This window comes from Patella vulgata, chromosome 3 (genome assembly GCF_932274485.2).
Source record: "Patella vulgata chromosome 3, xgPatVulg1.2, whole genome shotgun sequence".
In the NCBI taxonomy this organism is placed as follows: Eukaryota; Metazoa; Mollusca; class Gastropoda; family Patellidae; genus Patella; species Patella vulgata.
This window is the reverse complement of record NC_065881.2, coordinates 22,774,458-22,797,750: the sequence shown is the minus strand read 5'-3', so window position 1 is coordinate 22,797,750 and position 23,293 is coordinate 22,774,458. Positions and strand designations below refer to the sequence as shown.

Below are 23,293 nucleotides of genomic sequence, written 5' to 3'. Positions count from 1 at the left end.
AGAAACGCACACGAACTTTTCGGAAAACGAAACTAAAACTAGAGCAAGAGGATTTTGAACGTAAACTATTTTATTTTCCCCGCCTTTATTAGCCCAGTCGGAGCAGGACGTTAAACCCCATTTCATTGCATTTCATTTTCATTTTATTTACAGTACATATACAGCTGCCCCCAAGTGTATAAAAAACGCTCTCAGATCTATAGTATAGGGGTTTTTCTGTTATTAAAGACAAGAAAAAAATCCAGATATACAATCCAAAAGGGGGGTGTCCAGGGATTTGAGCAGCGGCGGGTCCAAGTTGGTAAACGTCAAGTTTGGCGTTAGGTCAGGGGGAACTACCCCGGAATTTGATAAATTCAGAAGCTTTGAAACAATATTTCTGCTCATTTAGGTGCATACATGTATAGGATTACAGTACTGGAGTGTGCCAAAACGGCGTTATTTCCATGAAAGTAGGCGAGAAAAAAATATTCACTGCGCCGGGGGATGGGGGGGGGGTATTTACGTGACCCTGATCAAACTTACAGTTTTTAATCCAAAGGGATACATTAATTAGTTGGTTCACGGGATAAGGAATAGTCAAAATTGTTGACATTATTGATAAGAATGTTTTCTTCACCAAAACCAAAATTTTGGGTGGCGGGCGCATTGTCTTATTGTCGTTAATTGACTAAATTTATTGACAGTAGCCCATGGAATAGTCGTGTTTTATTTTTCACATTATTCATGTAACACAAATTATGCCGCCCGGACACTTTTAAATCTACATTTACAAACCTTCAAATTTCTCGTTCCACTTTCTGAAATCCAGGAAACTCCATTGAAGACCTGGGAATTTGGTTTTCAAAAAGATGTTTATGTTATTATTGTTTAAATAAAATACAACACAATCCTTATGTTTTATTATGTTTATTTTAAACAGATATTTAGAAATCTGACAACCAGCGAACAACAGCCGATTTATGAATTGAGATGTTATAATGTTTACCCTAAAGATTTTAAACGTTTCCTCGATCTGACTACAGAATGGATATCTGTACGAACAAAATATTCTAAAATGATGGGATATTGGACAAGTGAAATTGGTGGATTAAACGACGTACTCCATATATGGGAATACGGTATGTTAACTCAATTCCTTTTTTTATTTGCCCAGTTTTGAGACGGCACTTTGGGGTTTGAAAGAATAATCGTAACCAGGTGCATAGCTTCCCCATCAGGTCCATGTCTTCCCCATCAGGTCCATGACGTAACCTTTATTGCTACTCAGTGAAGGATTACCTCACAAAGTGCTTTTAAAAAAAAAATCTTTAGGATATAACACATTCGATTTTTTTTAAATGGCATAATATATCATGTTATATAATATACTACGCTTCTCTTTAATTATTTAGTCGTTCGGATGGAACTAAAAATCGATTTCCCGTGTACACATTGTCGTACACGTAATAAAAGGCCCCAGGGCAGTTGGAATTCGATAGAGTAGGTCGTTGTCCGGGCAAAATTTTACTCATTCATAGCACACCATGACGTATTTTCGTAGGACGTTAAACCCCATTTCATTTTATTTCTTTAACTATTTTAACAGATAGTTTATCACATAGATCGTCAGTAAGAAAAGCTTTAAGCGGAGATGAAGAATGGGCGAAGAATTATTTTAGTCTAATTTTACCCATGCTTATTAGACAAGACAACTCTTTAATGAAACTGGTACCAAATACAGTATTTAAAACAGATGTTGATAAAGGCGGTAAGATTGTCATTCATTTAGTTTTGACGAGTCACAACACAATTCAATTTCAATCGTCAATATTAAATGCATCTAGTGCATTCAACGTTCGCAAATACATGTGCGACCCTCACAGGAAACACGTCTGAAGCCGTTTTCTAATTCTAGAAAAAAAAAGGATATCACCTTGCGAGTATGAGATGGTATGACATTTCTTTAAACCATCCGCAAGTATTATATTCCACAATCCAATCCCCAATAAAGTATTAATATATAGGTTACCCAATAAATAACTCTGCGAGTATTAGATTCTGCAACCCCCAATGCAAGTATTAGATTCTCCAACCTCCCCGCAGGTATTAGATTCCACTTCCTCAATGCAAGTATTTTAAATTCTCCAACCTGTCCGCGAGTGTTTAGCTAGATGTCGCAACCGGCCCCAGTGCCGGACTGGTGGGCCAAAGGCCCACCTGTCAGGTCATTGACTAAGGCCCACACAAGTACGCGCCGAAGGCCCGCTAGCGTCCGAGGAGGGTCTGCCCCCCCCCCCCCCCCCGGAAAATTTTGAAAATTGACAACCGCAAACCCATTTTCCAAACATTTCAGACCAAAGCAGAAGAAGGCAAATTTTTGATTAATTTTCGCGAAAAACTCAAAACTGGCAAGTTTTTGGCGATTATTTCGGCGATAATGACATATACTATTCAAAAAAAGTAGGGGATATTTGATTTTGGGGGCATAATACTAAAATATGCAAATGACTACGAAAAAAGTCACTATAGAACCTAACAGAAGAAACATTTCCAGTTACATGTGACGCCCAAACGCACCAATAGCTACCGCATGGAATGCAGGTGATGCTTGGGATCATCATGGGGGTCCAACCCAAGATTTGCACGACTCTGACTTTGAATGTTACAGTCATTGTGGCATTGAATTCCAGGGTGGAAACATCAGTTTAATTGTTTTAGTGACCAGAAAACAAATTTTGATATGCGTCGGCTTACCCAAAATGAAAGGTTACGTGCCCTTGGCATGCTACAGATCGGCACAACACAGGCGGTTGTGGCGCGGACGATGAATGTTTCTCAGTCTGTCATAAGCAGGCTATGGTCCAGATACCGTGATACACAATCTGTACAGGACAGACCACGCTCAGGTCGACCAAGGGCGACAACTCAAGCCCAGGATCGATTTATCCGTACCTTGGCCTTGAGAAATCGTGTCATCACAGCAAATCAAATCAGCGCTCGTCTTCAAACAGACACTGGTGTGAGAGTGAGTGGCCAGACGATTCGGAATCGACTGCATAGGGGTCACCTTCGCGCCCGACGTCCTCGCGTGATCCCTTGTTTGAGAGATCATCACATTCAGGCAAGACGTCGTTGGTGTAGGGATCGTCAACACTGGGATAATCGACGCTGGAGCAATGTGATGTTTTCAGATGAGTCAAGGTTCACTGTTGATTTTTTGGACAGACGTAGGAGGGTGTGGCGTCGTCGAAACGAGCGCTTCCAAGACGTTAACGTCATCAGACATGATCGATTTGGGGGTGGTTCTGTTATGGTGTGGGGAGGCATCACTGTTGCTGGAAGAACGGCTTTACATGTTGTTGCAGGGCGTGTTACAGGCCAGTACTACCGGGACAACATCTTGGCAGTCCATGTTGTGCCGTTCGCACGACGTCATGGCCGCCGTTTCATCTTCCAGGATGACAACGCAAGATGTCACAGGGCCAGGATCGTTACAGGTTACCTCCAACAACAGAACATCACCACATTACCTTGGCCAGCACTGAGTCCCGACCACTCCCCCATCGAGCATGTCTGGGACATACTTGGACAGAGGTTACGTCAACGTCAACAACGTCCTGCCAATGTCCAAGAACTTGCTGCTGCGTTGCAACAGGAATGGGACAATCTGGACCAAAATGACCCTAGACGTCTCATTAGGAGTATGCCACGTCGGATCAATGCTTGTTTGGCAAACAGAGGAGGATTTACCCGTTACTGACTTGGTTGTGATGCTGTGGTAACTTTGCTGTTTGACCCCGCGTATCATTTTACCCTTATAATGGTCAGTCTGTGCCTTACTTAGTCTAACGATCATTTGGAATAAATCGATGAATGTGAACTTCATTTCATTTTGTCATTTGTTTCTTCGTCAGTTTCATTAGGTGACTTTAATAACACTTAAAAATCAAATATCCCCTACTTTTTTTGAATAGTATATGAAGAACTAAGTAGAGGTTAAAAGATAAATTACACGGTTCTCGGTATAATAAGGTCAAACTCATAAAGTTCTTTCCTTATAGTACACTTCTTTTTTGTGTTGTTCTTTCTCTTTTCTTTTTTCTCTCTCTTTTTTTCTTTTTTTTTCTTTCTTAGACCCACTTTTTTTTTAATGAGCTTAGGCCCACCTGTCACGAACAGGTGGACAGGTGGGCCCAGTCCGGCCCAGAATATCTTAACCTCTACCATGGACGTAGCGCGGCCCTTGAAATCTGCACTCGCCGAGGCATATTTACTGTGGAGTTAAAAAGGGATTCAAATAGAAACAAGGGGGTCGTGAACGTAACGTGCCGTTTTTGCAAACTCATCATATGATTTAATCTGAATCGGATACGAAATATTCGGATATTTAAATTGTCAAGAAGCAAATGTTGACAACTGGTGCTCGATCGAACGCTCACAGATGGAACAGTGCACAGTGAACACAGATAGACTGTACCCTGTCATTACTGTGACACAAAATATTGCAGCCAAATGTGTTCTAACTTTTAAACCTTATAAACATATTAAGAACTGTCTGCGAAGTAAGTTATGTTTAACCACCTAAGACAATCTGTGTGTTTCAAAGTACGACACTGGGTCAATGGCAACACACTGTTTCCGATATCTGTGGCCGAAAATGTGTTCAACGCTAGTTGGGTATTGAGTAATTGCTTCTCCTTGCGGCTCTCTCTTCACCAATACATGTATCATGATCGTCATTTACTCGTTTGAGACAGATCTGCCCAGCAGTTACTGAGATATATTCGTGTCCGTCGTATGCATTACAGACTGGTCTCACACCCGTGTTCCCGGACCTTACTGATTTCCAAAAGTTGAGTGGGCGCTCGTGAATAATGCGTTGATCTAAATATGCCAGATTTGGGATTACCAGTGTCTAAGGGTTCTTTGATTTAAAAATATGATATCATGTGAAATTAGTTACTTTTATTTTCTTGATGAAAGTTCTGATGCTTCCCTGCAAAGTGTCTATCAAATTATTTTCAACATTCCGATTTCTCAACGTTTCTGCAAGTATCGCGTTTTCCAAGAAACTGTATTATATCGGCAATCGTTAGTTTCGTGAACAATGTTTGTATAACTTTTCAGGTGTTTATGAATTACAGACTATCACGCCTTCCACTGATCATGATCACCATCCTAGAAATATTCTAGGTAGATTCCATGGTATATTAGGTTCACTGAATACAGGTAAACGTTAAATAAATATATTTTACGTATTATAGAACATAAGAACTTAGATGGAAATCATGAATGAAATGGAGTTTAACGTCCTGCTTTTCTTCCCTAACCCGGCCATTGTCAATGAAGACTGCAGTGTGCTATGAGGGGAATGTTTCCCTGACAGCAATTGAATTCCAGCTGTAAGATCTACACAGGACCTCGTTTTTTAGTCTCATCTGAACGACTAGGCCCCAGTCCTTCACCACTGACAATGCGGAACCACGTGGGAATTTCCCGAGGAATATTCTCGGCCAACGTTGAGATCAAATCCGGGGCCTCCATGTTAGCGAGTCAGCACCTTACTAAGCACGGCTATGAGGGGAATGTTTCCCTGACAGCAATTGAATTCCAGCTGTAAGATCTACACAGGACCTCGTTTTTTAGTCTCATCCGAACGACTAGGCCCCAGTCCTTCACCACTGACAATGCGGAACCACGTGGGAATTTCCCGAGGAATATTCTCGGCCAACGTTGAGATCAAATCCGGGGCCTCCATGTTAGCGAGTCAGCACCTTACGGCTCGCTTAGATGGAAAAACCCTTGGATAGAGATACAAGATTAAAACATTAAATTCGTCAGTGGTGGGCCTACATTTTTTAAGCTTGAATTATTATCAGTAACCAGATTTGGTTAACCACTGTAGATCTTCTTTTGGGGATGTTCTATAGAAGGTCATCCCAACATTTGTATTAACCTGTTTGCTATGGGAAGAAAAAAGGAAATTAATACAAAACACTATGCTCGTAGAATCCAACGAGAACTTAATTCGTGCGTCCTGATTCAACCTTAGATATTACATGGACACACAGCTATATTATAGTACATCATAGATATTCATCCCTAAACTTCCAATTCTACGTAATGTCGGCCCGATCTTTAAAGTGGCCTAAATTAAACTAAGCAGTATGGATTAAAGTTGCTTCTGTGGATCTCACAGGGCTTGGCGATCTTGAATTTTAGGCTTCGTTAGTTTTATAGTACATCCGCTCCTGACTTTCGGGTATTTGAACAATCAGGTAAGATGGGAAGGAAACCCACTTAACATAAATATATAATTTTGTCAGCGATGGATTGTTTACGCAACATATCGGTAATAATCTGTCGGGTTGTATAATTTGACACAGGCCAATCATTATTCCTCAGTGCTGGATAATCGACGACAAATAATCCTTATTGAACACAGGCAAATTAGGCATGAATATACAATTCGGTGGTTGCCTGTCAGATGTCGCTGTCCTTGCGTTTGTGTCCTGTCATCGTTGCAGATAAAACGATATGTATCAGACTATCTCTTTTCCGATATATTACAGAATATAAGTTGATTCACTACCCAGATATCAACCAAATAGTGCAAGACAAAAGATTAAACAGAGGTAAGTAGAGGACGCATAGAAGTCAGGTCGCGAGGGGTTGTTTCTAGAAAGAAAGTGACCCAGATTATTTCACCCACTTTGTCCTGTGACTTCCGGTACCAGATTGAAAGCACATTGGAATCACAGATATGTTTCTTCCAGCATCTGTTTTCAAAATTCAAACTCACAAATGAAGTGGAGTATTTCCGGGACAACCCACCCTCAAGGCTTGATCTCACTTTAACTCCGTACATAGTTGTAAAACTCGCAGTCGTTGCTTCGGGAACATGGGGACAACCGTGCTACGGCCTACTTTTATTGAAGATGGGGATACGCCACGCAGTATGGTGTGGGAGGGATATTTCCGGACAATGGTGCTACGGCCAATTTTTATTGAAGAGGGACATCCACGCAGTATGGTCTGGGAGAGATATTTCCGGGATAAAGCTGTACGGCTTAGATCGATTTCCAAGTGTCGGGGAAACACACTTGGCTGGAAAATCCGAGGAACTTTCTCTGCCAACACCGGAACCAAACTCAGGACCGTCTGGTCAGCAAGAAAGGACCAGTTTAAGCACAGATCTCGGCAAACATTTGACAGCATGCTTTATTTGAACCATGCTTTTCTTGAATAAAGGTGCATAAGGTAGAATTTACTTTATGCTTAAATCAGTCGGCTGAAATTTCATTTGACATTTGTTCATTTTCACTGTTTTATTATTACAGATATCCCAGGTAGCTCACGTTTGCTTCAACCCTGTTCATTTTCTCCATTAGGATGATATGGAATTCATACTGAAGGAGGAAATTGCTCACCAACAGATTGTCCCACTAAATTCTTTAAAACCTCAACCATTTTAGCCAAGCTTTAAATGGTTTTCCTGGCCAAGATATTCTTTTTAAATAATTACTATTTCATTGTGCCATATAATTATCAAGCTGACTGCTAGTCTTTTTACTGTTTGCTCTTTTGTAGCTTTTTGTTTTTATCTATAAATAAGAGCATACATCCTTTCTCTCAGTTTAAGGTAGTAATATTTTGCTTATTTAAATAAAATAAAGTATATTTTACCCATATTAAATTCGTCATGTTACTTTTATCTCTCCAATAATCATGCAATGGTCTTACAAGAACAACTTGTGTATAATATAAAAAAGTTTATTATTCATGTGATATCTGTAACAAACATTCATAGGCCAATTGCAAAAATAAATAATGATATACATAACTGGAATTAGCATAATGATATTATGAAATCATACCTGTTGAAACTACAAATTTTGATAAATGTATATAATTATTCTTTGCTCGTGTTTAGCAAGTTTTCTTTTCATTTGAAACAATATTTATATTCAGGATATCTGAATGGGATTGGGAAACAGACTTAGTCCATGTAGCCTTTTGTGAGCTGTGTTGACCAATGCCTTGTAAACCTTAGGCATAACAAGTATTGGTGGGGGGTGAGGGCAATGCCTTATACTCCACTTTATAACAATCAAGCAGCCTATGAACAGCTGGTAATAGACTCTGGTAAAATTGGAAACTGCCCATAAAGTATTGGTGTAATCAGGGCTAAATACAAATGATATAAGTATGGGTAATAGTATACTTAAACCTACAGAACTTCCATTGACTCTTTTTCCAAAGGGCCATCTAAGCCTCTACCAAGGGGAGCAGTGGGACCCCTCAACATCGTAACCTCATGCCAAGTAAAGTGGTACCCCCTCTATTCTGGTCAAATTATGCTATAGTTAGGTTCTAGTTAATAACATTTCAATGACTTTTGCCTTAAACTATATCTACTTGGAATATATTTATACTTATATTATAACCTATTAACTGTGAAATATGGACCTATAAGTGAAATTATGCAATTAAATAGAATAAAATTGAATACAATATTTAATATAGCAATAACAATACTTTCATTCACCAGAAATTATCCATCCACCGGTTTTATCATAATAATTATGTAGAATGGAAAGGTATAACATGGGTAAATATGAGCAGATTAAAATATACATCTTATTTAAACTCTGTTTAACAACAAATACTTGATTATCTGTTTTTATATCTAAATATATTAATACCGATACATTGTTCCTTTTGTAGTTTTAGTCTCATCTTTATTTATCATTTTTTTTAACATGACCGGATTTCTATGCTACTGATAAATATACTTCTATAAACTATACTAACATTGTCATTTTAATCACCATTTTCATTTGAATTATTATTTATATGCTTTAATTTAACAATTATACAGACACATAAACATATTAAATAGAATGATATAACACACAATTATCACAGTAGTAAAAAAAAAGCCAATTTTTGTATAGAAACAATTATTATGGCCTAATAAACAAAAAACCTTGCTTATCCCTTCTTGGTTTTGTTTTTGTCCTAAAACGCCAAAGATTAATGACTATCACTGTATTCTAGGAGAATGTTTTATTGAAGTTAAGAAGTTGTTGCAAATTTCAACTTTTTCGAAAACAAAGCTAAGCATACACCATTAAATTTTATATAACTATAAACATAATCTTGTTACAGGCTAGTTTCAGTTAAGCTATATATGCAATGTACTAGGAAGGAATGATTTCAAATATTTTTCAAGAAAGGACAAATAAACATATCGTAGGTGAAGTGTCAAAAGGGTGCATCTACGAATTTCTAAAGATTAAGAAATAGAACTTTTTGCATTTCAAAATTTCCAGAAATCAAGATACAACATTTGGACACATGATACCCAGAACAGTTCTAATCGGCATAGAGATACACAGCTTAGAAGGAAATGTGCATATTAATTGGGAGAGTTTAAAAATGCAAAAGTGTATTTGACTAATTTCCCGAGATACACCCTTTTGAACACTTCACCCACAATATATAATATGATTAATAACAGTTATAATATGTGTGACTAGATATACTATTATTTATACAAAAACATAACAATAAACATTTTATTATACAATTATCAATACACACTCTCATACACTCTCTCTCAGTGACTCAATTTCACTCCATTCTGTGCAAGATAAATTATATATATGTATCATAATTACTTCTTGTCTACAACATAGCTGTCAGTTATTTATTACTATATTGCATCTTAAAACTGCTTATCAACATATGGATTAAACTGTCAATAATTAAGATATTGTCCTAAAAATACAAAATAACAATAAGTGGCTTTAAAATATTATATAACTGAATATATGTATCTATCTATCAGTGGCTAGAAACAAATCAAGTCCCTTGTCATTAAATACATATATATGTAGAGTAGATTATATTGAATTATTGAGTTTATATTGTAGCCTGGTTGAATTGTCTGTGTGGGATTCTACTCTGACATATAGGTCATTAATTCCACTTTTCAACCCTGACTATGGAGTATGGACCATAGGGATACAGATCAACTATCAGTTTTAATCCAAATCAATTCTTTAGACCGCAGTCAGATTGTATAGATTTTAGATTATAATTCTGCCCTGCCTCTCACCTTAACTAAACTTTCATTCAAATATACCATATCAGGACAGCTTTGTATTTATAAAATACCTTATGGGTTCTCTCTGGAAATGGAAATTAGAGAATATCTTACAAAAGTGTTGATAACAATGAAAGATATTTATTGACAGGCTTTAGTTTATATGCCCACCCACAGTCCTAATTTATTTCTAAATAGAGAATTTGGTTTCCGACCCATCAACTGTAAGTAATACAACTGTTTTATTGTCAATCCACACCAATCGTACTAGTTTTAATATATTTGTTAAAGGTGTAACTTCTATTTTTGGCACCGAATACTGACGGATACATTTAGTCTGCTGAGACCCAATACCAAATATGGAAGACGAGGCAGTCTGAAAAAAAAAAAAAATGTTTATTTAGTTGAAAATATAACCAGATTTGAGAGCCCTCAGAATCCAGATGCACCTTAATACTTCTACACAGAACAACAGAATTTTATGGAATACAATTAATGTTTATTACTGAACAGTGTTTCGAATAGGATTCTCTAGTTTTTATCAAATAATGATTGAAGTAGGATACTGAATCACTGCTTGAAAAAGACTAACTAGTCGAAACACAATCTGATTAAAACACAGATCCTATTTCGTTTTTTTTTGTCTTCACAAAACTAGGATTTGGAAGAGTTGTTATATAACAGGCGTTCTGGTTGATGTGACGAATTAGCCAATGAAACGGTTTGTTACGGCAAGTTCTTGGCGTGCTGTTGACAGAACTGTGGGTAAATCACTAGAAATGTCAACGCTGATTGATTAATCAATATCTGACATCATAGGGTCAAAAGCCGCTTGTATGACCCCTGACACGACCTCCCACTACAATAAACTATAACACATACTTATGGAAGAACAATTACTGATTTATTCGGGCGACGTTTCGAAGAGTATTCTCTCAACGTTTTCAAGCAACTAGTCAGATCTTCATGTAGTAGAAGCCATCAAAGGTATAAAAAAAACGAAACAAAATATAGATCTGTATTTTAATCAGACTGGTCGAAATGTTTTACAGTAATAAATAGTAGTAATTGTATTCCATCGAACTGTATTTTTTGTATTTCCAGTTCAGTCACTAAATGCAACTGAAACAGTTAATTCACAAGGACCACAAAACAGATAAAAATGTTTTAAAAGTTTTCAAAATATTGTTGTAATTTAATGTCTTGTACTGGATGGCTGAATGGTTAGCACGTGCGTGCTGTATCATTAGGTCTGTCATTGAGTCAAGTGACGTGGTTTGATTCCCCGGGTGTGCGTGACAACTTCGTGGGTTTTCTCGGGGCCCTCTGGTTTCCTCCCTAGAACCCTACGCGCAAGTGAATTATTAAAATAAAATTGAACCATGCGTTAGTCCCAAAATGACCTGTTTTGTGTCGAGTGGACATTAAACACCATTTCTCTCTCTCTCTCTCTCATTTGTAATAAATGTGTATTAATGATCAACATACCTGCCAGAATTTAAGACGACTATCAACATGTGAGAATGTACACAGATATTTGCCATCAGGGTTGACACATACAGCTATAACTGGTCCTTGATGGGCTGAGATTAGCTGTAAAATTATACAAAACAATAATTAAGTATTCATTCCAAAATTTAATGTCGATTTTATTTTCCAGTGGCAGTAACTCCAAGCAATGTCTTGGTGAGAGAAAAAACCTTCACTACTCAAATTATCAACAATCTATCCTATTAGTTTTGAATGAAAATAAAATAAATAAAATAAAAGGGGGTTTAAGTTGGTACTATTAAACGTAATTTAGTCCCATATATATTCATTCAGTGACTGCTAGGTTTCAAGCAGGCCACTGATGTTGTTCTTAAATAAATCAACGGTTTAATTTACCTGGCATTTAGAATGTTGTTTCATTTCATAGAGAGCTAGGTTACCATTTTTAGCCCCAACCCAAATTCGTTTTGTTTGATTGCAAGCCGATACCATACTAAATCTGTGAAATCAAAATTACATTTAAAATAGAAACCATTCTAAGCACCTATCAGAGAATTCCATATCTGTTACAAAAGAATAAGCTAAAGATGAATTATTTCCCAAACCTTCTTTAATGCCATATAACTAGAATGTTCACTTATATCAAAATATGTTACATGACCCTTATTCTTAAATTTTATATTAAACCCAAAGAAATTGGTAATAGTTAAGATTATTGATAAGGTACTTTTACCTGCAAATAGCTGGAAATAATTCTTGTAAACCTTTTGATTTTAATTGACCCATATCTAAACAATGTACCACAACATCGACAGTCTAAAAATAAAACAACTTTTATTCATATCAGAATCACAGATTTCCTTATATACATCAGGTTTATTCATGCCTCATCATTATTTCTTTATGGTGTTTTTTTCTTAGAATATTACATCCATTTAGTGTAAGGAAAATGACTGACCCTGGAAAATTTCGCTCTATTTACACAATGATTCAATTTTTATTTGAAGAAAACTCACCTCAACAAATATATCAGCAATATCATTGGGCATCTTTTCTACCATCAATTCTAGAATATGTTGTATCTCTTGTCTAGCTCGGACTAAGACTAGGTTTTGTAGATGGGTATGTTGTGATTGGGCGTTCTGGGCCTGGGCATTATAACGCGCTACTTCTTTAGCCATGGTGATAATAAAAGCTGCTGGTCGTGCCGTGGCTATTAAAGACAGGGCATGTCTAGCTGTACGACAAGCATCAGCTACTGGTGATAGAGGTAGACCATAAGTTACACTGAAACAAAATATGGTAATCATTAGTTGCCAGTAAACAACACATTGTAAACCAACAGCAGTGTAGTTGGTACTGTCATTGAAAGTAATTAACTATTAGCAAAAATCACTGTAGGTTACGGTGTACAGAACAATAACTGTCAAACATTTTTTTGTCTTGGAAAGTTTTTTTATAAAAAGAATTGTACATTTTTTTTACGTATGAGCAAACTTTTAAAAAAAAAAAGAAAGAAATTGTACATTTTGCGAATACCTTACTTGGGAAGGGCTTGTTTTGCCTAAATAATGAAAAAACACTGATATGAATAGATATTTGCCATTTATTAAAATAACAAATGCATGTTATTGTGCCATGTAAGCGGTAAATAAACTGTCAAGAAAGGGTCACCAACAAAACAGTGATCAAGGCTATCTTTACTTTAACAACTAATGAAATGCAGATATACCAGTATCTTGAAATAAAATGTTACCTTGGTACTATCTGATCAGAATCTATACACAGTTCCAATAATCCTAATAAAACAGATGATACGTCTAAATAAGGTTCCCACACAGTAAAACCACGCCCTATCAGATCAATAGCAGCACGACGTATTGGTGTGTGGGCCGGCAGACGTGAACTTGGTGGTGTTAATAACAGAAAGGTTAAAGCTTTACCTGAAAAATATGCAGTATATTATTTAATAACTATTGAACTTTTAAATACAGGCACACACATAACTGCTGATTGATGCTACTATGCTTCGACTTTACTACATAATCAAAGAACATTATTATTATTATTACAGCATATTCATAGTGCGCCCTTTCATATAACATGTTCAGGGGCACTTTACAAAGTGACAATGTAATGTTAACGATTGTATACAGAGTCAGTTAAAAGCCTGATTAAATAAATGTGTTTTAAGTTGTGTTTTAAAAGAATATAGAAATGTACATCTTAAACTAAATGGTAGATTATTCCATAAAACAGGTGCTTGATAGCTAAAAGAGCGCTGACCACAAGAGACCAGTTGAACAGTTTTGGGCTTTAAAAGTAGTTTATCTGATGTACGTAATATATATTTTAAGGAAAATATAATTCTAAGAGAAACCTTACTTGTATGTCTAGCTAGGGAGTAATTAGTTAAACTGAATCCCTCTGGAGCCTTTCTTCCTCCTTTTTTAGGTTCTTCATGTTTACGTCTGCTTGGTTCAATTTCGTGACCAAACTCAGCACCCACTACACCCAACATTACGATAGCTGTTGCCTGTTTTCTACGACTTTCAAATGATACTGATACTTTATGAGCTGGTAAATCTCCTGAAACAGTAATCAAATATAATAATTTTAATTAACAATTTGTTTAATTACCCATAAAAAAAGAAGGTATAATATATTATCAGGCAGGTTGAGATTGCAAATTTCCTAGGATATATTGACCAATCAGATGTTAGTGGGCTATTAGTTCCCATACCATTTTCTGAAATATTGGCACATAGCCAATAATGGTACACCAAAATCAAAGGATGATGTCACATCTGTATTTTAACAAGCTATAAAAAATAAGATATACTTTGACATACTTCTCTATATTTTATGCAATAAAAAGCTAAACAACATGGGCTGAATCTGATTACATAAAATTTTACCCTACCTGCCATCATTGATTCATCATCTTCATCATCATCCTCTTCTTCACCTTTCTGAGCATCACTCAATAAACTCAGATTAGGATCAACATACATTGGTAGGAAGGGAGACCACTCATCTACAATAGCCTTTCTACCCTCCAATCCAATTCTTCTTAACTCGGCTAATAATAGGGCTTGACCAGCTTCACGAATCTGATATAAAATTATTACATTCCTACCAATGAGTGCTGGATTATAAACAATTTATTTGCTGGCCAGATTTGCCTTACAACTAAATAAACTTTGTCAATAAAGAGAGAGAGAGAAATGGCGATTAACGCCCACTTGACACAAACTAGGTATTTCGGGACTAACATATGGTTTAATTTTATTTCAATAATTCGCTTGCGCGTAGGGGTCTTTAGCAGTGGGAGGAAACCGGACAGGCGACCCTACTCCTTGTCACGTACAACCGGGGATTCGAAACCACACCAGTCGACTCAATGACAGACTTTATGATACAGCGCGCGCACACTAACCATTCAGCCATCCACCCCCCCCCCCTTTGTCAATAAACAGTACCAATTCCAATTAAGGTGACGACAAGAACAATAAAGGTAGTGGCATGAACAAGAAAGGTATCAACATGGACAGTATATCAACAACAACAATAGATTATAGCAAGAATAATAAAGGTATTGACATGAACAATAACGGTATAGAAATGAACAATAATGGTATAAACATGAACAATAAAGTATTGTACTATCTCTTTATATTGTTTGTTCTGTCTGTACCTTGTATTTTATTATTCCATACTAAACATTATCTTACCTCTAAACATCTATCTTGCCATCTTCTAGCTAACATCTCTAGTAATGGAGGTTTATAATGACTAGCACCAACTAACTCTGGTAATAGAACACAGTGTAATGCCGCTAGTAAACTCCAACCTTGTTTGATCTGTGCTTGTTGCATTGTTAACATATCATCTGTATTATCACCATCAGGTACATCTGTTACTATAATACCAGCATGACCTGTTACAACACCTTGCTTTTTCCTGTAATTGATCAAAATCAGGGTGTCAGAATTCAACAGATTGAAAGAGATCTAGTATGTTCGCCTTCAGAAATCGGTTTGTAAAGAATTTAATTCCTGCATTCAATCAATATTCGTAAATATAATAGAAGTCAGAAAGTAGATCATGTAAAAATTGAAATGGTGGATAACGAACTTGATATACAAAACCAAGACCCTACAGCTAAATACAAACTAAATGTATTGAAAAACTTTGGCATTTGAAAAGATGACAAAACAAAATTTGTTCTAAACTAATAAGACAAAGCCCACCATGAACATGACAAGCCAAAACAAGTTTTGATTAACCGAAATATAGAAAGCAGATAAGGATACAAATCAGATCGCTACACCTGAATCACAATGCGTGATTGGAGATCCGATATCAAGCACTTGCAGTTTTCCAACAAATTCTATTAAAAATATCACATGTACATAAAAATATTTACTTTTTTCTTCTGGATTTCATAAGGAAACTGGCACAGCTCATACTCATCATGGTATTAGCTACAGATATTACGCTGAGTAGATGTTGTGTAGTTACAGCACTAGATATCTGCCATCTTGCTTTTGTGGAAAATATACCTGATAATATAAAACAATACATTAATACTCGATTATTAATGAAAGACCTTACAAAGGGAGGGAAATGAAATGAAATGAACTGAGGTTTAACGTCCTACTGTTCTGCTCCTAAACTGGGCTTATGGAGATGGGCATACGTCATACAGTGTGCTATGAGTGAAATTTTGCCCGGGCAGCGGCGCTACGGCCTAGGGATATTTTACGTGTACGCCAATATGTATACGGGACCTCGGTTTTTCGTCCTTGTCAGGCCCTCCGTCCTGCACCACTGACAAGGGGAAACCAAGCCGGAAAATCTGGATCAACTTTCTCGGCCAATGCAGGGATCGAACACCCGACCTCCAGGCTAGCAAGCCAGCGTCTTACCCACTTAGCCACGTGATCCCCACCCATTTGTACCATGTCTTGGAATAATTGAAGTCTGATTAGATAAAATAATACATCAAAAGTTCATCAAGAACAATGTAATATTACCATAAAACTAAAGAACACTGATTTTTCAAACTTAATTTCAAACATGTAGGGCCAAAAAAAATTACCTGTTTCTTGTTGTAGAGCTGTAGCATTGATGTGTTTTTCTGGAACTGGTAAAGAATCATCAAAGGCATCATCATTGTTGGCACCATCATCACTACTATACAACTCCTCATCATCAAAAGGCATACTTCCCATACGCTGAGCCAGCAGAGTTGGTTTACCAGACACGCTTCCTCCAGGAGGTTGTGGAGGTTCGGCAAATGACACAGACTTCACATCACCTTGTCTAATTTTACTGACGGTAACACCTTTAAGATCAGCAAGTTCACTGTGACAAACACGCTTGTGCCACCCCGGTAACATGAGAGACATATGACCCTGCCTTGACAACAAACCAAATGATATGGGACTTTGAGGTTTTAACAGACCAAGTTTGTTTAAACAGAGTTTATCGAGATCAGGATCCAAACCCCAGGCATGTAAACAGGACATGAAAATCTGTGCTATTTCCATAGTGATATTTGTTTGCAAACGGATGCTGTCTGGTCGTGTGGCATCAGTAGTTGATGCAGTACTGATAATGGAACCTCTACTAGCAGTTGATGTATCTCTTCCTCCTACAGTTAGACCAGATGTCTGAACTTTATCCTGTATTTTCTGTCCAATTGTGTCTGCTTTCTCTTTTGCTTTAGCTATTAGTCCTAGAAAGCATACAAAACAACAAATCTGTTATAATATATATTTTGAGTTGGCAGTTCCCGCTATAATAGTTAAAAAATGGATAATGTAAATAGAATATGCTGAAAATGTGAGACGAGATATAAGCTTTTGAATTTTAGGCTAGCCTCGATCATCATTACTTGATAATTTGATGAGTTATTTCTACAGAAGAGATACTAGAAAATCCCACTGTTTGAGTATTTTGTATAACATTTTTGGGGTATTTTATCCTACGTGAACAATACCAGGTGGACAAAAAAACATTTTTTTTAATTCAACTTAACTAAGTCAAGCAACACAGCTATAATTAGAATTTATTGAGCTATCCAGAATGAAAGTCAATAATACTCAGAATTTACCTCATTCAGAACCTCCTTCTCAGCTCGTAAAAGCTAAATATGCATCACAAAGCAAAATTTCTATCAAATGCGATCAAAATCAAGTGGTAGCAGAATATACAATGTTACTGACATTGATGAAAGATAGATGAACAATAGTCAATGGACAGGTGATAGGTAGCATAAGCGATCTCGGGTGCTAGATTAGTTTCATGCAATAACAATATAAGTTTTTGTTAGACTGTCTGCATTATAAAATTGTTAGAAAGCTGTATTCTATACAGGCCAAAATTCTATGGAATATAATTACTGAGCAAAACGTCATTCTGTAATAAACAGTAACTTTATTTTGAAGCTGATGTTGTTTTTATAAATTAATCAAAACAATTGATGCAATGTGTCATTATTAAATACATCACATCACACACATATAAGACCATATTTGTTTTCTGTAACAATACCTGCTATTTTTTGTTGTGCCTCACTAAGTTCTGGTTGGGTGCCAGAAGGTCTTTCAATTACAGGGGTTAAGAGTCCTCTGGCTTCCAATTCACCCGGTGATAATAACGCAAACTCTTCTGTCAATAACTGAACTGTGGGAAAATAGATAAAGCCAACCACCAAATATAAGAAATTGGGATTAAATCTAAAAATGCCATAAAAGAAAGCAATACCAAAGAAAGAGCATGAAAAATAAAAATTGTTAGGACAGTATTTTGACTTAATTGGCAGTTGTGCTTAAAGCAGGCATTTATTCTAAAAGCTACATTCTATTTAAAAAGTCCCACTGAGTTTGAAACTGATTTCATACACTGCATATAGCAATTAGATACTGACAATATTGTAATGACCATGGCATGCAGTTTATTCTTTCAATTTTTTTTATGTAAATGCTTTGCCATTCACTTCGTCCTTTTGTTTTGTCTGTGCTGCATTTGTATACAGTTGATTGTCGTTGGGTAGTTATACTCCACTCTTTATAAGAACATACCTTTTCTTTATGTTTAACTACCGGTACTCAAATCTTCAAAAAAGTCAGATTTTGATATCAAAATGATAAATTCACATTTAAAAAAATTAATAAGACTTTAAGGGAGTTGACATTAATCTATACTGAAATCTATAAGACATTAAAAATGAAATGGGGTTTAACATCCTACTTTTCTTCTCTGATATGATACATTAAGGAGATTTACATAAATGCGTACTGATGTAGGATATCAATGACTTGAAGTAGTAGAAGGCTATAAATTGGTATGTTATCAAGGACATTCAGTATCATATAATCAATTATATTTTATGGCTTTCACAGGGGTTGTAACTTAGGACATTGCAGTCTTCCATGAAAATACCCAAATCAATCATTTGAAATATGTATGTCTTTTTTATGTGCTGTTTTTGTAACCCTTTGAAAGTGTTGTTCATTTCATTATGTTCTAATGTTTTTACCACTGTCTAGTTTAAACACAAAGATTTTATTTCAAATTCATGATAGATGAGAAATTCAAGATGAGAAACAGAAAAATTTTGGTTCAAAACTAAATAAAAACAGGTTCCAAGTTTGGATTTCTGGTAAGTTTGATGTTAATATTAAAATAAACTAACCAATCAGTGATTCTGTATCAAAGAATACCACATGGGCATCCGGATCTCGTGTATTAGTACGCACACCTTGTATCAACATTGGAAACCCTGTAGGTTTAACATAGTCAGCTTTTGGTCCTTGGGACAGCTGTTGTTGATTCTGATGAGACTGAAGCTTTTGTTGTGCTAGATTTCTAAATGTTGCAAAATTTCTCCGTTTCAGTGCCTGTGTGAGGGTAAGACTAGGATTGGTTAGATTCTCCATAGGAGCCGCATTTTCATCACAGTTGTTGAGGATTTCTTCAGCTGTGATACCTTGAACTACTCTATCTAAATGGCCTGAAAGAGAAATGGGATAAGACACTATGCAAATCGGTAAATATCGAAACATATTTCATAGAATAATTCATGATTCCTTCTAAATAAAATTGTTTTGAATAATGAATTACAAATTACTGTGAACAGTAGGACGTTAAACCCTATTTCATTTCATTTCACAAATTACAGTAGAATACAAAGATTTACAAGTGTGAAGGTCCCAAAGTTGTACCCATAGCTGTTTCCTAAATATGTAGTCATTACTAGTCAATCTATTTATTTTACATAATTCTGTTATATCGGAGTAGCTGTCCTTATTAGCCCAGTCGGAGCAGAACAGTAGGACGTTAAACCCCATTTTATTTCATATATCGGAGTAGAAATAAACAGAGATGAGAAGGCAACTGTGTTGAGTTTCTGTTTATTCCAGTGTCCTTCCATAAGAGCCAATTCCTACTAAGTTTTATACTATAATTTTATCATCAAAGCTTATGGTATTAGACAAGGCTAATTTCTCTATCATCTGTCAACCAACCAATGTATTATTTTAGTCTACTATATCTACTGTTTCCCAAAAGAGAGACCGAGAGATTTAATGCCCACTCAACACAAACTAGGTCATTTCAGGACTAACATATGGTTCAATTTTATTTCAATAACATATGATTCAATTTTATTTCAATAATTAGCTTGAGCATAGGGGGGGTCTTTAGCAGTGGGGGGGGAACCGGAGGACCGGGAAAAAACCCACGAGGTTGAACAGGTGACCCTACTCCTTGTCACGTACAACCAGGGAATCGAAACCACACCAGTTGACTCAATGGTAGACCATCCAACCCCACATTTCCCAAAAGGAAATCTTATGATTTAGAAAGACAAAGGTAGAACAATACATACCTGTTTCCATCTGCCATACATATATAGTACCATCATTGCAACTAACTACCATAAAATCATCCAATGGTCGCCATCTGATAGTATGTACCGGAAACAGATGCCGACCAGCTAATAATATACACTTTCTTTCCTTTAAACTAAGTAGAGCAACAGAATGATCACTGGCTACAGAACAGATTGATGATAAAATACGCACCTAAAAAAAATATATATATATAAACAAAAGCTGATGCAGATTTTGATAAGTGACTATAATATGATCTTTGTTCTTGAGTGTAAACAATTTTCAAGAGCCACAGTCAGAGCCATATTGAGGAATGCTGGCTCACTATCCAGTAAAACCTGGATTTAATCAAGAAACATCCTCAAATGTTTCAGCCTAGTTTCCAACTGTCAGTGGTGCAGGACAGACAGTCAAATAAGAAAAAAGCATCTTGTCTTTCGAGTAGGACAAAAAAACAGAGGTCACATGTATATCATTTAAAGACTTCTTGACAGTTGGAAATCAGTACAGGCCAAATTTCCCTCAAAGCACAAAGTCTGTGCCTGTCTTTATTAGCCCAGTTGATGCAGAAAAGTAAACCACATTTCATTATATTTCTTGTGCCAGTAGTTTTACAGCCAGTCAGCCAAGACTGGCAAATTCAGTAATCCAATCACCAACATTTAACAGAAAGGCAACTTACATTACAATTAGCAGGTGGTACTATCATCTGTGTTAATTCACCACCATGTACAGTAAATGTGTGAATCTTATAACCAGAAAATATATCCCATAATATGACAGAGAAATCAGCTCCACCTGATAATAGATGCTGTGGTTCATATCGAGTACTCTCGTTAAATGGATAAAGAAGACAAGTAACTCTACCATCATGTCCATCTAACATCTGTTGGGATATTGCTGAAATAGGTTAAAAGAAATTAGAAAACAGTTCAATCAATTTTATGAGTAAATAATAGTAGTTGAAAATGCTTTCAAAATAGAGTTTTTTTTATTTTAAAATAATCTCTCTTTCTTATGTTTGAAAATTAAAGACTTTGTATCAGATTGCAAGATATGACCTTAGGTACACAATAATAAAATATTACAATGTTGAATTACAATGTTCGGTTCCACTGGTATCATGTGGTTTTCAGCTGACAAACAAAATTATAGAAGGCTGATAAAACCTAAGGATTTGCACATAGTTTCTTATTGATGTATTTAATACATTATAACAACAAAAGTAATATAAAAGGCTATATTTTAGTTGAAATAAGGCGAACAATTTTGATTAATTCTTAACTTATGTCTGAGAATGTTTTGTGAAACCGAGGCCTTGTTAGTGAACCAGTGTCATAATTGCCGAGCCACTGTGGCGTAAAAAGAATTAGGATATAGCCCATAATGTTAGGCAGCCAATCATACTTCTTGTAATGCTTGTATTTGAGTGATTGAAACGACAACCATATTCAAGACATGCCCGAGACTGATTGCACTAAAATCCTAATCCTATCAGACGGACCCAAGCTTAAAATTAAATAAAGATAAATGCTTACAATCTTTTGATATTTGGTTATTTTCTAGTAATTGGAATATAATACTCTGTGTAGCTGGGAGTATAATTATACTACCATTCTGTCTACCACAAACCATCTTGCCTTGTGATGGTATATATATAGTTGATGTTATACGTAAATGATGCTCATCTTCAGCACACTGAAATTTAATTTTTTACTGGAGTTATTTTAAGCTAATTTTTCATGTTATGAGTATCAAACATCAACAAATTGGACAATTAAAAGAAATTTCAGTTTGTTTTAATATTATTATATATAAAGATGAGAGTTACCTACTCTATAATTAACTAAATGACAGTTTTATTCAAATCATGTTAAACATACATTATGCAAGAGCTAAATCTGTCTATTGCAGGTCTTTCTTTAGGCCTGAAATGTTATCTAAATTTTTCATCAGACATTAATTAACTTATCCAGACCATAATCAACTCTCGATGTCATCGCTAGCCTGCGATATTTATTGGATTAGATTCCATTTTGCTGCTCTACTTTCATTCATGATTTAATCATGAAATGGATAATCGAGACTATGAATTTTATCGTACTGACTTTAGTAATGATGATCGAAGCTAGGCAGAAAATTCAATCGCTAAAATCTCGGTTCAGAGTGGATCAATTTGACTGAAATTTTCCGCAAATTTCCTTTACATTATCTAGTTTTAACTATTATAGTGAGAACTGCCAGCTCTTTATATAATCTCCCATAATGTATTTTTAATTTTACTGATTTTTTGTAATCATCAAATAAAAAAACATTTACCGGTAATACATGTACATGATTACCAGTGATCTAGAATTACAAAGTTAACCAATGGTTTACTTAAACCATCACCATTTGGTCCTTAGTGTTGATTTTTTAAGCAAGTGTGATTGTCTTCATTTGTTCAAAATTTAATTTTATTCATACATTTACGTACCAAGCCTTCTAGTACACCAGGTGGATATTTATACAAACTGTCCCAGATATCCTGTAAAGTTGTACTAGTTTTAGGTGGTAATGCTGAAAAAAAAAACCATGATATACTGAGTCTAGAAATATATGTAACTGTCTTAAAGTGATTAGATATATGCAAAACTTAATATTCAGGATATCAGAGTTACCTTCCGCTATGACAATGACAATGTTTTAAATTTGCTCATTATTTCAAATATGGCACAAATGTTATGTTGGGGAGGTTTTTAGGCATTTAAAGTTAGATAAATTTTGGGGGGCTAAAACAAATCATCTTTCAACTTGTTGTCAAATA

General features: G+C 35.8%; 1 protein-coding gene across 4 annotated transcripts in view; it reads right to left on the bottom strand.

Annotated features, from left to right (window-relative positions):
* Positions 1-7,705: 7,705 nt before the first annotated feature.
* The window catches only part of LOC126816267 (WD repeat-containing protein 7), a 30,072-nt gene continuing 14,484 nt past the window's right edge, over positions 7,706-23,293 (bottom strand). For 3 of the 4 annotated variants that reach the window (XM_050542557.2, XM_050542556.2, XM_050542558.2), the window contains 17 exons: positions 22,964-23,046; positions 22,026-22,185; positions 21,170-21,387; positions 20,484-20,679; positions 19,290-19,607; positions 18,146-18,277; positions 16,689-17,327; positions 16,014-16,149; positions 15,319-15,547; positions 14,508-14,697; positions 13,970-14,173; positions 13,341-13,527; positions 12,601-12,871; positions 12,318-12,400; positions 11,981-12,083; positions 11,582-11,686; positions 7,707-10,469 (listed from right to left, as the gene is read on the bottom strand). In XM_050542557.2, the coding sequence (XP_050398514.1) occupies positions 10,284-10,469; positions 11,582-11,686; positions 11,981-12,083; positions 12,318-12,400; positions 12,601-12,871; positions 13,341-13,527; positions 13,970-14,173; positions 14,508-14,697; positions 15,319-15,547; positions 16,014-16,149; positions 16,689-17,327; positions 18,146-18,277; positions 19,290-19,607; positions 20,484-20,679; positions 21,170-21,387; positions 22,026-22,185; positions 22,964-23,046 (3,440 nt within the window). In that variant the 3' untranslated portion in view covers positions 7,707-10,283. Of the gene's footprint in view, positions 10,470-11,581; positions 11,687-11,980; positions 12,084-12,317; positions 12,401-12,600; positions 12,872-13,340; positions 13,528-13,969; positions 14,174-14,507; positions 14,698-15,318; positions 15,548-16,013; positions 16,150-16,688; positions 17,328-18,145; positions 18,278-19,289; positions 19,608-20,483; positions 20,680-21,169; positions 21,388-22,025; positions 22,186-22,963; positions 23,047-23,293 lie in introns of all 4 variants that reach the window. The other variant, XM_050542559.2, reaches the window with a different exon arrangement.